The following is a 14,234-nucleotide window of genomic DNA, read 5'->3' as shown; positions in this document are numbered from 1 at the left end:
CAAAATCCAGAAAAGGAAACAGACCAAAAAAAAAGAAGAGGGAAGGTAAAAACATAACCTAGTAGATAAGAGACATATGAATGAATTAAGGCAGTAAGAGACTTAAAATGCATTAAATGAAGGAGCAAGTTATAGAACATATATATAGTAAAATTTCTATTTTTATTTGAAAAAGACTATATTCTACATACAAAGATATATGCAAATATATGACTGTATTTGTGTATGTATATATACATACAAATATAGAGAAACCCGTTATAGATTTTATAATAAACATATAGAATACTTTCTAATCTGTTAATGACAGCATTTTTTCTTCAGAAAAGGAATTATAGGAAATTTTCAAATGTTACTTTTCATATTCCCTTGTTTAGTTTTGTATATACATATTACTTTTACAATTAAAAGAGAATTTTTAAAAACAATTACATAATAAGACACACAATTAAATTACCCAAGATTAAAGATAAGGAGAGAATCTTAAAAGCAACAAGAGAAAAGGAGAGTTACCTACAAAGGAGTTCCCATAAGACTATCAGCTGATTTCTCAAAAGAAAACTTACAGCAAGAGGTTGGAAAAAAGTATTCAAAGTCATAAAACGCAAGGCCCTACCATCCAAGATTACTCTATCCAGCAAAGTTATTATTTAGAATGGAAGGGGCAGATAAAATGCTTCCCAAATAAGGTCAAGTTAAAGGAGTTCATCATCATCAAGCCCTTATTATGAAATGTTAAAGGGACATATCTAAGAAAAAGAAGATCAAAACTATGTAAATAAAATGACAACAAACATAACTATCAACAACTGAACCTAAAAAGCAAACTAAGGAACAGAACAGAACACAGAACAGGAACAGAATCATAGAAATGGAGATCACATGGAGAGTTATCAACGGGAAGGGAGAGGGAAGAATGGGGTGGGGGGAAGGTAGAGGAAATAAGAAGCATAATTGGTAGGTACAAAACAGAGAGAGGGAGGTTAAGAACAGTATAGGAAATTGAGAAGCCAAAGAACTTATATTTACAACCCATGGACATGAACATGTTGCGGAAGGGTTGCAGGGCGGAGGGGGACAAGAGGAGAAAAAAATGGGACAATTGTAACAGCATAATCAATAAAATATACTTTAAAAAAATCATTACATAATAAGTGCAATGCTGCTTCTACAACAACCAAAAGAGTTTTCAAAAACATTTACACTTGTTTTGTTTAAACATTTCTGCTGTTAATACAATATAAAATAAGAGGGGGTCATCAATGTCATCAAACAAGCTTTTAATACTTTCTCAAAAACACAACCACCACCACCACCATAAGCATTCCAATACAGGCTGAAACAAACTAAGGAGTTTATAAAAGGTCATGATTTATATGTGTTTTACATACTAAAATAGTTCCTTACCTCTTTCACTTGCCGAAGCAATGCACTTTTGCTGGCAATTTCTTCCTTCTCTTGGTCTGGTGATAACCGTATATATTCTCTGGATCTATGTGGTTTAAGGTTCATTTTTGTATATAGTCTTCCCTGAAGACTATCAAATAATACATTCAAAGTCCGAGGCAGAATGCCAATATTTTCTTCTGTGCCTGTAAAAAGAATTTTTGTTTTACGCTCCCTCAGAGTTGAGAAATCAAAACATCCCTGGACTCCCAAGGCTCCTTTTATACCACCATATGCAGGAGTAAACAGCTAGGACAAAAGTGAGTTAAGTTGAAGAATTACTCAGGGATAACTTTGGTCTTCACTGTATAATAGATATTTTATCAACTATTATTCTGATGCAAAACCTGAAATTTTACATTCCTATCCAGTCACAGATTTGCAATCACCCATAACTGCAAGCTGTAAAAGTAAAATTAAATCAAGTATTTCCCTGGTTATCCATGCTTAATTCACTGTGTCACATTAATTGTTTTTCTGAATTTTTCAGATTCACAAATGAATTAAACTGATCTGAATTAAAAGCCATCAGCAGTATACAGTGAATTATGCTATTACTATTAAAAATGGAGCAAATGGACTACATAATGGAAACACAACTACATGCCAGTTTTATATGAGCGAATATTAGTGCTTCACTTTTCCTTTCCAGCCAAAATAAAACAATTTACCTTGAAATGTATATGTTTTCCCTGAATTGGTTAGCCCATAAGTAAAAATCAGCCGACTCTGTCCTTTCAAAAAGTCTTTTACTGGCTGCATAATGCAATCCTGGAAGAATTCCTTCTGTGTAGTTTCTGGACCAAAAACCTAAATAAGAATTTTTAAAACAAATCTTTTTAGGAAATTCAAGTTAATATTCACCACAAGTTCTACCCTATCTCTCCTGCTTAAAAATTTTTTTAATGATTTTATAAGATTCATTCTTAAAATAGGCGTTACAAGCCCAACTCCCACAAACACACTTGATAGTTTACCTACTCTCATCACGTTTTCAAGAAAGAAATCTGACCCAGCTAAACAAGTTTTCATCTGACTTCTGAAAAAAAAAATTTCTTTTAAAAAAAGATTATAAAGAGCTAAATTGTGATTTATTCACTTCAAATATATATTTACAGACCTGAAATTTGAGTCCTACCCTTTAGGAAAAAGTATAATTGCCTAATATCTAAGTTCCATTAGCACAAGATGTATATAGTTAATTATATATAATTATATAGTGGTTTAGCCTAAGACAAGTCTCTTTTCCCTAAAAAAAAAAATCTTCAGTTTCACATGGGTACTTACCTTAGAAAAACTAAATTTCTGTACAATCAGCCCAGAGCTTTTCTCACTTAACCGAGCAAGTGTACATTGAGGATCTTTCAGCACAACGGTCTGTGAGTCCAGCATATTCACACAGCCCTAGAAAAAATAAATAGAAATAATCCCAAAATAAATAAATACAAACAATTATATTTTGTCCATTTAATGAAGGTATAATGTTAAAAACCAATTAAAGTCAACACAAACCTCAGGCTCATGTTCTTTTTCTGAGTGTGTGAATGGTCTTATTCGAAGACAAACCTGGAGATAATCTTTGGATTCCAAACTGTTTGCCTAAAAATGAAGAACAAATAATTGTATTTATAAAATACAAATGTGGCTTTTCAGAGATCATCCTTCATTAATGTGGCTGATAGTTATATAACAAGATTACATAGAAACTCTAAGCAAACAGTGATTCTTCTGTTTTTAAACATTTTACATGTATAAAGAAAAACTTTTTAAAAAGAATAACAAAATGTTCTCTACCTTCTATATTTTATACTTGAAGTTTACAATGAGCCTTTTTTCCATAAAATCCTAACTTTTCTAACTACTAATAATAGGGCTCTAAGTCACTAAAACATAGAACTCTAGAATAAATCACAAGGAACCAGAATAGTCTATCAACTCACATGCTCCATTCCATCATGCATTTAGGTGTGATGTGAGGGAGGGATTATAAGGAGGTACAAGGAAACTTTCTTTCCTCCCTCCATCCCTCCTGTCTTTTCTTTTTTTCTTTCATCTATGTTTCCTATACTCCCATGAATTGGGTTAATCCATCTCTCTAAAGAATTGCAATTAACAATCTAAAAGGTAACAAACAGAATATATATATATGGACTGAATCAAAAAGTTTACAAAGACACAAAGCAAACATTATAGAGGTAGTTGGTAGAGTGGTGAAAGGACTTTTACTTCTTAAACACTACTGAATTACTTTAACATTTTAAAATCTGGATTATTTTTTTAAACTAAGGCCTGCAATTCCTAGAGGCATAGTAGAGTACTTTACATTTTTGAGCCAATAACAATAGTACCTCCATGAACTATTAGCTCAAAGTATTTCAGTTTCAATATTAGATCAATTATTTATCTTGATGTCGTATCTCTGTGAAGCTAGATTTCTCAATGGTTGCTTTGATAACAAGAAACATGTACAATCCCAAAACAATGAGGCACAGTAATGTCTACTCCAATTCCAAAGCCTGAGAAATTGTGCAGTGCCCAAAAGGTATACATATCCCATTAGTAAATAATGTTGTAATTGAAGAATAAAGTTAAATTGTTTTTACTTGTCAATTTTTTTTCAAATGGTTACTACATTAGGTCATAGATAGTTAAGTCATTTGGACCTATTACTTGGAAAGGAACTGTTATGTACTTAAGGCACCATGAAAAAATTACGAAGACAAGAAGTGGGAAAGCTAAAAAAAATTATTTTCTTCCCACCTTCTAAGTTCTTCTAGCTGGGTCCAAAATAAAATTAACAGTCACATTGACAGGAGAGAGTATCCAGAGCTTTTTACACGAATGTACATTTGAAGTCCATAAGAACATGAAAACCCCCAGAGGCACTGGGTAGTTCAAATTTATGTGGCATTACGGGAAAAAAGAAAGGGGGGCAGAGGTTTTGAAGGGGAAAGAGGCAAAGGCAAAAGAGCATAACACATGCAAACAATTACTGCCAGGTAACCCAGAAACAATGGGGGAGTGGGCAATCTAGCTAATAGGCCCCTCCTTACTTGGATCCTTCCTCTCTACCATATTTAATTCAAATTAGTCTAAGATAAAAATTCTCAAGGGGAATATGCTAAGATTCACTTCTTGAAGCAAGCTTTTCCATTCAAATTACCTAGGCAGAAAAGGGGGAGGGTCAAAGATTCTTTCAGAACCATTTCTTTAACAACCAACTTACGCCCTGGTAGGGGTAGCTCAGTTAATGGGAAAATCTCCTGATAAGCCAAGGTTATAGGTTCAGTCTCTGATCAGGGCACATACAAGAAACAACCAGTGAGTGCAAATGGGGTAGAACAACAAACTGATGTCTGTCTGTCTGTTTCTGTCTTTCTCTCAAATCAATAAATTAAAAGAACCTTAAAATCAATATCCCAAAAGGCTCATCTTAAGATGGCAAAACTTTAGTTCCCTTCAAAAGGCTGCCTTAAACCCACAGTTTAGAAAGCTCTAGTCCTACCTATCTGCAAGTGTGTGTGTACCACACACATTTCTACTCAATCATGATAATGAACATAAAATTTTTCTTATACCTACCTCAGTGCTTGAAGCAACTAAAGAAAATTCACGAGAGAGATCAAGCTTAATGCTGTCAAAATTGATTTCTGAAGGCCTTGCAACTGGATCGGCACTAAAAACATATGATGGTCTAGGCATCCCATCTTGATTTAAATTAGATTCCATTCTGCAAGAATAACAGCAACTTCTTTAGATATCCTTAATAAATTAGTATTTAGACTATGGAGGTTAGCCCTGGTCGATGTGGCACAGTGGATTAAGCACAGGCTTGTGAACTGAAAGGTCACCAGTTTGATTCCTGGTCAGAGCACATGCCTGGGTTGCAAACCAAGTCTCCAGTGGGGGGCATTTGAGAGGCAACCAATCAATGTTTCTCTCATGTATGAATGTTTCTCACCTCCCTTCCCCTTTCTCTCTAAAAATAAGTAAATCAAATTTTAAGACTCATAGTCTTAAATGACTATGGAGTCTTAAAAAGACTATGGAATTTAAAAAGTCTGAGTCCAGCCCAACACTTCCCCCATATAACTAGATTTCCAGGGAAGAAAACATGAAACTGCTTCATCTAGAATAGGGGTCCCCAACACCTGGGCCACTGGGCTGCATAGCAGGAGGTGAGCAGCGGGTAAGGGAGCTTTATCTGTATTTATAGCTGCTCCCCATCGCCTGACCTCCACCCGCCTGTCCGATCAGCAGTGGCATTAGATTCTCACAGGAGTGCGAACCCTACTGTCCTACTGTAAACTGTGCATGCGAGGGATTTAGGTTGCACACTCCTTATAAGAATCTACCGTCTGATGACCTGAGGTGGAGCTGAAGCAGTGATGCTACACTGCAACAGGTGATTCCCATTCTCCAAACCCGCTTTGTATAACATGTGGGGAACGACTATCCAAACCTTCAAAACTGTTTCATCTCATGGAGACCAAGTACCCTGCATTAAAAGACAAGCCTCTGGAGTTTCTCAAAAGAAAAAAATGTGAACACAAAGAACAGAAGCAATTACTGAAGATCACCACTTGATCAAATGTGTCTGCACTAAGAGCATCATTCCTAGTGGCTGACCACATTGCTAGAGCTAAGAAGCCCTTTACTATTGGTGAAGAGTTGATCCTGCCTGCTGCTAAGGACGTTTCTTGTGAACTTTTAGGAGGCTACAGTTCAAAAGGTGGCATGAGTTCCTCTTTCGACCAGCACCATAACTAGACAAACTAATGAAATAGCAAGAGGATATTGAGGCACAATTGTTAGAGACGACTGAGTCACCATGGAACACAATCTGGGTTGACGAGTCTACTGATGTTGACAATAAGTCAGCAAGGTTTGTTTTTGTGCAATATATTTATAGGAGGATGTACAGGAGGATATGTTATGGGCACTTTGCTGCCAACCAATGCCACAGCTGCAGAACTAGTCAAGTCTTTGAATGATTACATATCAGGAAAACTGAACTGGTCATTTTTGTGTCAGCACATGCATGGGCGGAGCAGATTCATGGGTGGCTTTCGGGTTTCACTACTCGGGTCAAAGAGGTCACTTCTGAATGTGAGCCTACGCACACTGTCATCCATAGAGAAATGCTGGCTAGCCGAAAAATGTCACCTGAACTTAACAACATTTTGCAGGATGTGATTAAAATCATCAACATTAAAGTACATGCCCTTAACTCATGCCTATTCACACAGCTCTGTGAGGAGGTGGACCCAGAGCACACATGTCTTCTCTTACACACTGAAGTGAGGTGACTTTCTAAAAGGGACTCACTGGCCAGAGTTTTTGAGTTAACAAGAGCGACTCCAGAGATTTCTTTTAGAAAAACAGTCACCACTGGCAACACACTTCAGTGACACAGAATGCATCACAAAACCTGCTTATTGTGTGACACAGTCAACCTGCTCAAGGAACTCGGTCTGTCACTTCAGGGGAGAATGACAACTGTGTTCAAGTCGGCAGATAAAGCGGCTGCATTCAAAGCCAAACTGGACCCTGGCTGGCATAGCTCAATGGATTGAGCGTGGGCTGAGAACCAAAGCATCGCAGGTTCCATTCCCAGTCAGGGCACATGCCTGGGTTGCAGGCCACAGCCTCCAGCAACCACACATTGATGTTTCTCTTTCTCCCTCCCTTCCCTCTCTAAAAATAAATAAATAAAACCTTTAAAAAAAAAAAAAGTCAAACTGGGATTATGGGGACAAGTGAACACTGGGATTTTTGACATGTTTCAAACAGCAGATATTTTGAAAGAGACTGAGCCAGGGCCTTCTTTCTCCCAGCTGGGGCACAATCGCCTACCTCAGCTTTCAGAAGAGTTTGAGCATGACTCCCAACCACAAAAGACCCCCGAACTGGGAAGGAATGGATTGGTGGCCCATTTGTGAATAAGCCAGTTGAATCGACTTTGTCTTGGCTAGAAGACAATCAAACTGCTTTAGATCACAGATGACAGTGGCCTTAATAGTATGTGTGAGACAACTTCAAATCTCTGTATGTTCTAAATTAAAGTCAAGGCAGAATATCTTGAGATTACCACAAAAGCAGTGAAAAGCCTGCTTCTATTTCCAGCATCCTATTTTTGTGAAAGCAGGGTTTTCTGCAGTGACAGCAACCAAAATGAAATTACAGAGTAGACCAGACATAAGTAACACACCTCGGGTGTCACTGTCTCCCATCACCCCGGATGGGACCATCTATCTAGTTGCAGGAAAACCAGCTCAGGGCTCCCAATGATTTTGCATCATAGTAAGCTATATAATTATTTCATTATATATTACAATGTAATAATAATAGAAATAAACTGCACAATAAATGTAATGCACTGGAATCATCCCCAAACCAATCCCCTCCACCCCTCTACCCCTCCACCCCCACTGGTCCATGGAAAAATTGTATTCCACAAAATTGATACCTGGTACCAAAAAGGTTGGGAACTGATGATATATAACATGATGACCCATTAAAAAAAACAAAAGATCAAATTACTTACAGATTCTGAATCAAATTCAACTGGACACAGCCGACCACTATTATTCATATGATCCAACCTATGGACAAATTCATCAGAATAAATTTCTTAAGTAAAGGTAATCCATAAAGTAAGACAATATAAGGCATTTATATTTCTGCCTAAAATCCTCTCAGAAATCATCAGTAAAAGAGTGGATCAAAAAACTATGGTACATTTACACAACGAAATACTATGCAGCAGAAACAAAGAAGGAGCTCCTACCCTTTGCAACAGCATGGATGGAACTGGAGAGCATTATGCTAAGTGAAATAAGCCAGGCGGTGAAAGACAAATACCATATGATCTCACCTTTATCAGGAACTTAATCAACAAAACGAACAAGCAAGCAAAATATAACCAAAGACACTGAAATTGAGAATAGGCTGGCAGTGACCAGAGGAGAAAGGAGAGGGGGTTATAGGGGAAAAGGGTGAAGCGTTTGCAGAACAACTATAAAGGACACATGGACAATAACGATGGGGGATGGAAACGGGACAGAGGTGGGGAGGGCTGGGGTGGTGGGGAGGGCTGGGGGAGGAGGCAGAAAACTGTACTTGAACAACAATTAAAAATGTTTAAAAAAAAGAAGAAAAGAAATCAAACAGTAAGGGTGGAATCAATTATAACCTTGTGTTACTGTAGTTATTTAGTTTCTTTTGAAGAATTACTTACAGACTTTTTAACATAATTTAGTTACCTAGACAATTATTTTCCATTGAATTCTCCCAAATAATGCAAGTGAAAAGGCAAATAAAGTATGTGGACATATTCAAAACAGTACCTGACAGATCATAAGTCTTAAAAGTAAAGGTCAATACGGAATGCAGCAGTAAACTATTAGAACTAAATGAAACATCAAGCCACTAAGCTTAAATTTAGGAGCAACCTTAACTGAAAAAATACTAACATTCAAATATTTACTGAGACTCTACTAGGCACCTAACATGAGGGAGAAAGAGAGCTCCCTGTTTATTGATAATATTATGAAATATGCAGAACACTGACTCCCACACTATGGTTCCAGGCTCAGGAAAGCAGTATGGGCATCCACAGGTGTTATATAAATGAGTCGAATATGGTCCCAGTACACTGCCCCTACGTTGTTTTCTTCCCCACAGCACACCAGGAGCATTAATTCAAAAACCTACTGAGGTGGGGAACCCAAATTTTTACATATCCATTCGCTTTTAATAAAGCTCAAATAATCTTATTTTTAGCTATTTAGAACCTAACTCTTTGCACATTCCATGAAACTACATGCAGCATCTGCTAGCCACAGAACTGAAAACCCAAGCCACTGTTGCCCTTTGGAGTTCTGACCCAGGAACTCCACACTGTGCTTCGGAGCAACATCACTGAGATACCTAAGTCCCCGCTGTGGTTCTCCTCTCCCTGCCCCCAGGTCCTTGCCCTCCTCCACTTGGTGGGCCTTGTTTCTAGTCTCCAGAAGGCTTCACGCTGTGAGGGACTTCTCTTGCCTGCTAAGTGCTACCCCAATAAAGCTCCTTGTGTGCTCCTGACACTTTGTGGTCATACCTCTTTCCTTGATAAGCCCTGAAACCCCAAAACTCAATACAAGGTTTTCATTTTTTTTTATTTTTCTAAATTGAAAAAACACTAAGGAAATTATACATTTACTTTCAACAAGGCCCAGTAAACTACAGGCTCAACCATACAATTAAACAAGTTTAATGTCTTTAATTTTTTCTCTTTTTATTGTATAATCAATGATGTAATGGAAATAGTGAAATCACTTAAGTATAATTTGATAGAATATTTCAAATATGCAATTTATGGGTGAAAATTAAGAAAAGGGTATGTGATAGAGTAAAAAAATAACCTCTGATTCAGAACATAGGGGAAATGCTTGTAGAAACATTAAAGTACTGGCTTGTCATGTCATAACTCAGATTTCGTGAAATGCTCAGGAAACTGGAAGGTAAGCTTCAATCTTTGCCTTCAATTAATTATATTCTCCCCCCAAAAATGTATTCATAAATCCTTTATAAAATCCTGGAATTAAAAAGAATGTCTATCTCCTTTAAAAAGTAAGGTTATAGTAGATTGTACTTCTTCATATGGTCAGTTTTCATTGAATAAATTGTCTCTTAACAATTATAAAACTGTTGAAATATACTGTCATTTCCTGTACTTTTAGTTAACTTTCACTTACGAGTTTGTGGCTTCCCCAAATAGACTAGAAATTTCTTGACATCAAGAACCTTGTTTTATACTACTCTGTATCCCCTACAACAAATTCAGAGATGTAGAAGTAATGAAAACTCCGTCTAGTGACTTAAATAATGATAATAAAATCCTCTATACCAAAAAGAAAAAAATGGTCCTACTCTTTTAGTGATATCTAGCAATAGCAGATTTCAGGACCTCATTTCTCATTTCAGAAGGCTGTTGCCATGACTGAATTTTTATCTTTGCTCCAGGAGATTCCATGGAAGATTAGTGAAAAAATTTAAAAATCTGCTACCGAATGATGTTTCTGAATGTCACTAACAAAATATAGCCTCAAAAACAAGTCTTCATAACTAGTGATGAGTCCTCTATATGGTATTATTTTGCAACTTGAAGTTTTGGGTCTTGGACATGTAATAAAATATATACACAGCTACACTGCTTCTAGGTAAAATGCTATCTTGTTTTAAAAACAAAAACAAACTTTAATTTGACCACCTTAAGCAAGGATTAATTAAAGCCACGAACTCTGTCAACCAGACCTTCAGCATGGAATATTAGAGTTGTGCCAGGCAGGATCACTGAAGCAGAAGGTGGAATGAGATGGGGAAAACCTTCTAACCAGGCGGATGACAGACAACAGTCATTGCACTAGACACACACACCCCCTTCCGCTTGACACTGCAAAGCCCAAGGACAAGCCCCAGGCACCGGCAGCAGCTCTAAATAAATGCTTCGAGGCCCACAACAGGGCTCCCCGCAAAAGAGGCTGTGTCACCTGCCAAGCAACGTGTTCATCTCGGGAATTCAGTAAGACAGCTTTGGCAATAGAGGCCTATGCCTGAACAATAACAACAATAAAACATTAATTACTGCATGCACTTAAAGCCTACTACATACAGGCACTATTTCTAACAACTCTGCACAGTATCACTATCTCCACAAGAAACCTATGAGCAGGTACTAATATTATCATCCCCACTTAACAAATAAGGAAACTGAGGCCTGTGAAAAATACGTTGCCTTGCGCCCCTCAGCTAAACAGCAGTGGAGACGAAATTTAAACCCTACCCCAAAGAATGCGGCTCAACCCTCCATCCCGCACTAGGTACCCTAGAGGACTCCGTCGCTCTGCAAACCCGTTCCAGAGAGTAACCTCAGGGGCGTTACAGCCCCCTGGGAAGGTGCTTACACAGCCAGAGCCGTTTCCCCGCCTCAGGCCTGGTATGTGCGCAGCCACTACCTCCTTCCTCCCACTCCACGGCCACCTCCTCACCTGCAAATATAGCCTAGCCTGCCCAACCTGCAAGAACAACCACGAAGCCTTCGATTTCAAATTCAAACAATGGCGGCCGGACACCGCACTGAACGCTGGGAGTGGGCGGAGCTTCCTGAAAAAACGTCACGAGCGCCGCCGGCTCGCTCCGTGGGCCTTTCACCCGCTCCCGGAAGACGGTTTCAAATGCCGAGCGACCCACGGGCGAAGGGGTAGGAGGGGCCGGGAGTGTAGAAAGTTGGAGCTTCCCACGAGGCTGGGCGCGCCACGCGGCGAATGGCGTTGCCTAGTGACTACTAAGCACACCATTCTCGGTCGCACACTGACAATATAGGTGTGGTGAAGGCCCGGTGGTGAGGTGCTGCCACCAGACTTAGCCCCGCGACTCCCCTAGGGACCGGTGGAGGAATGACGGGCTGGTCAGTGCCCGGCCCTCTCTCTGGCATCCGGAGAATTTCTAAGAGCGAGCGCTGTCCGCATCCCGAGAGTCTCTTTTCTCGGTGCCCAACCGTCTCCAGCGGCCCTGCTGTACGAAAATTTGTCCCAGGATAGATTTTTATAAGCATTTATCTTTATTTTTCCTTTCTGAAAATATAAAGTAGCCACCGTTGCGAGGTGCTGGACTGTGACAATCAAAATTCCATACATAATCAAGGTCTTTGCAGTGCCCAAAATTTAAGTGCCAGTACATCCTTCTCTGCCTTGTTAAAGTGATCCACTTATTTTGAGTGTGGTGCTATTACATCCGTATTACCAGCAAATATTGCTTAGGCCGTCTCTCCCGGCTGTACTTCATTTTAAAGAAAAATAACTGCTAACGTTAACTGAACATTTATTTTACCTTGTGCCAGTCATGGTTCTAAGCTTATAAAATGGATTGCCTTACTGATCCTGAGAAGAACAAGCCTTTGACGCAGGTACTATTATTATCCCCCATTTTAATAGATTCGGGGGAACTGAGTTCATATGGTTAAGTAACTTGCTCAAAGGAAATTACTGGTGGAACTGAGATTTAAACTCAGCTGAGTGAGTCTCAGCTTTTACATGTGGTCTTATTTCCAACTACTTTTCGTGGTTAGTAGCATTTTTAGAATTAGTAGCTTCATGAGCTTACTGTCTCCCTTTCCTTATCATTCTGTATTTATATCTCCCATAATCTCCTCCTCCCCTCACTAACTCCCTGCTGTCTCCTCATTCAGCTTGCCTTCTTTCCCCACAAAATAATTATGTTTGAGGTGAGCCAGTTTGGATTACGGAAGAGGATTCAGGGCCAGGGGTAAAAATGAGCAAAAGAAAGTAGTTGTAAAAGGGAAGAAAGCAGGATAGTTTTAAAACTTTTCCTACTCAGGCTGGAACTAAAGTCTTTAGTGGGCTCTGTGTCAGTCTCCACTGCTCCTTCAGACAAGTCTGCCCTTAAGACCATGATTCCTGTCAAACCTTATATACTGCCTTTATAGCTTTTATTAGCTGTTAACTGATTTCCAGATCTCGAACCCTTGAGGCACTACATTTATTTATTGTTTGACACACATTTATGGAAAACTTTCTATGTTCTGAACAGTAGGCTAGGAGTTAGGGAAACGGTGGAGGGGAGTGAGCAAAACAGACGCTTAACCTTTAAGGTGCTTGCTTTCTAATGGGAGAGGCAATCAAGTTAAAAAAATACAAATAATTGAAAGTACAACTATACTAAGTGGTTTGAAGGGAATGTTCTTAGAGCTGTAAGACTATTATGTCACAGGGAACCTGAATAAATAATGTTTGATCTGGATCTCCAAGGGACATTAGGACTTAACTACATTTTGTTTTGCTTTCTTTTGTTTTGCTTTGTTTTGTTGTTTTGTTTTGTTTTGTTTTTAAAGAGAGGAGTAAGCATTCTAGGCCTAGGGGACATAATACCTGGGGGGAGAATAAATACAAAATTCAGTGGATTCTCTGCCTTATTCTAGCTCCAAGAAGCATTCCAGAGTTGAATGTAATACCCACACAGTTAAATGTTTCAGCCTTGAAACTCTTCATTTGTCTTCTAGGTTATCAAAAAGTCATTTTCTCCTCGTTTACTCCTAACCTCATTGACCACCCTTCTTAGTCTCCTTTTCTTTAAAAAAAAAAAATTATTTATTTATTTTCAGAGGGGAAGGGAGGGAGACAGAGAGGGAGAGAAACACCATCGTATGGTTGTAGTTGCCTCTTGCACACACCCTACCGGGGACCTGGCTCACAACCCAGGCCTGTGGCCCTCACTGAGAACTGAATCAGCAACCCCTTACATGCAGGCCAACACTCAATCTGCTGAGCCACACCAGCCAGGTCTCTTAGTCTCCTTCTCTATCTCTTCTGCCTAAGCTCTAAATTATGGTAGTCCTCAGAGCTTGGTTCTGAGTCCTCCTTTTTCTCTTTTCTACAGTCTCCCATTGGCAACATCATCAACTCCCATGTATGTAAATATCTTTATACCGGTGACCCCCTAAATTCCTTATTCTCCCCAGAATAAGGGGAGTAGCTTCCTCTGAGCTCCAATCAGATGCAAATATCTAAGTGCCCACCTAACATCTTTCCACTTGGGTGTATAGCAGGCATCTCTAACTTAATATACTCAATGTGGGACCTAATTTTTCATTCCAAAACTCAAATCCTCTTCTCCCTAATCTCCCTCTCAGTAAATGACACCACCAGGAATCTACCCAGTTACTCAAGACAAAAGAACCATCTTTTAATTTATTTTTAGAGAGAGAGACAGGGAGGGAGAAAGAG

General features: G+C 38.9%; 1 protein-coding gene across 8 annotated transcripts in view; it reads right to left on the bottom strand.

The window, feature by feature from the left end:
* KIF20B (kinesin family member 20B) overlaps window positions 1-14,234 on the bottom strand; it is a 78,625-nt gene that overhangs the window by 63,233 nt on the left and 1,158 nt on the right. For 6 of the 8 annotated variants that reach the window (XM_036026979.1, XM_028511689.2, XM_036026982.1 and 3 more), the window contains exons 1-7: window positions 11,481-11,570; window positions 7,994-8,051; window positions 5,029-5,176; window positions 2,959-3,045; window positions 2,734-2,850; window positions 2,118-2,256; window positions 1,408-1,592 (exon numbers count right to left, since the gene is read on the bottom strand). In XM_036026979.1, the coding sequence (XP_035882872.1) occupies window positions 1,408-1,592; window positions 2,118-2,256; window positions 2,734-2,850; window positions 2,959-3,045; window positions 5,029-5,175 (675 nt within the window). In that variant the 5' untranslated portion in view covers window position 5,176; window positions 7,994-8,051; window positions 11,481-11,570. Of the gene's footprint in view, window positions 1-1,407; window positions 1,593-2,117; window positions 2,257-2,733; window positions 2,851-2,958; window positions 3,046-5,028; window positions 5,177-7,993; window positions 8,052-11,480; window positions 11,581-14,234 lie in introns of those variants that run through there. The other 2 variants (XM_036026980.1, XM_036026981.1) reach the window with 2 other exon arrangements.

The sequence above is a fragment of the Phyllostomus discolor genome, chromosome 5, assembly GCF_004126475.2.
Source record: "Phyllostomus discolor isolate MPI-MPIP mPhyDis1 chromosome 5, mPhyDis1.pri.v3, whole genome shotgun sequence".
Lineage (NCBI taxonomy): Eukaryota > Metazoa > Chordata > Mammalia > Chiroptera > Phyllostomidae > Phyllostomus > Phyllostomus discolor.
This window is presented reverse-complemented; position numbering and strand designations above follow the sequence as displayed.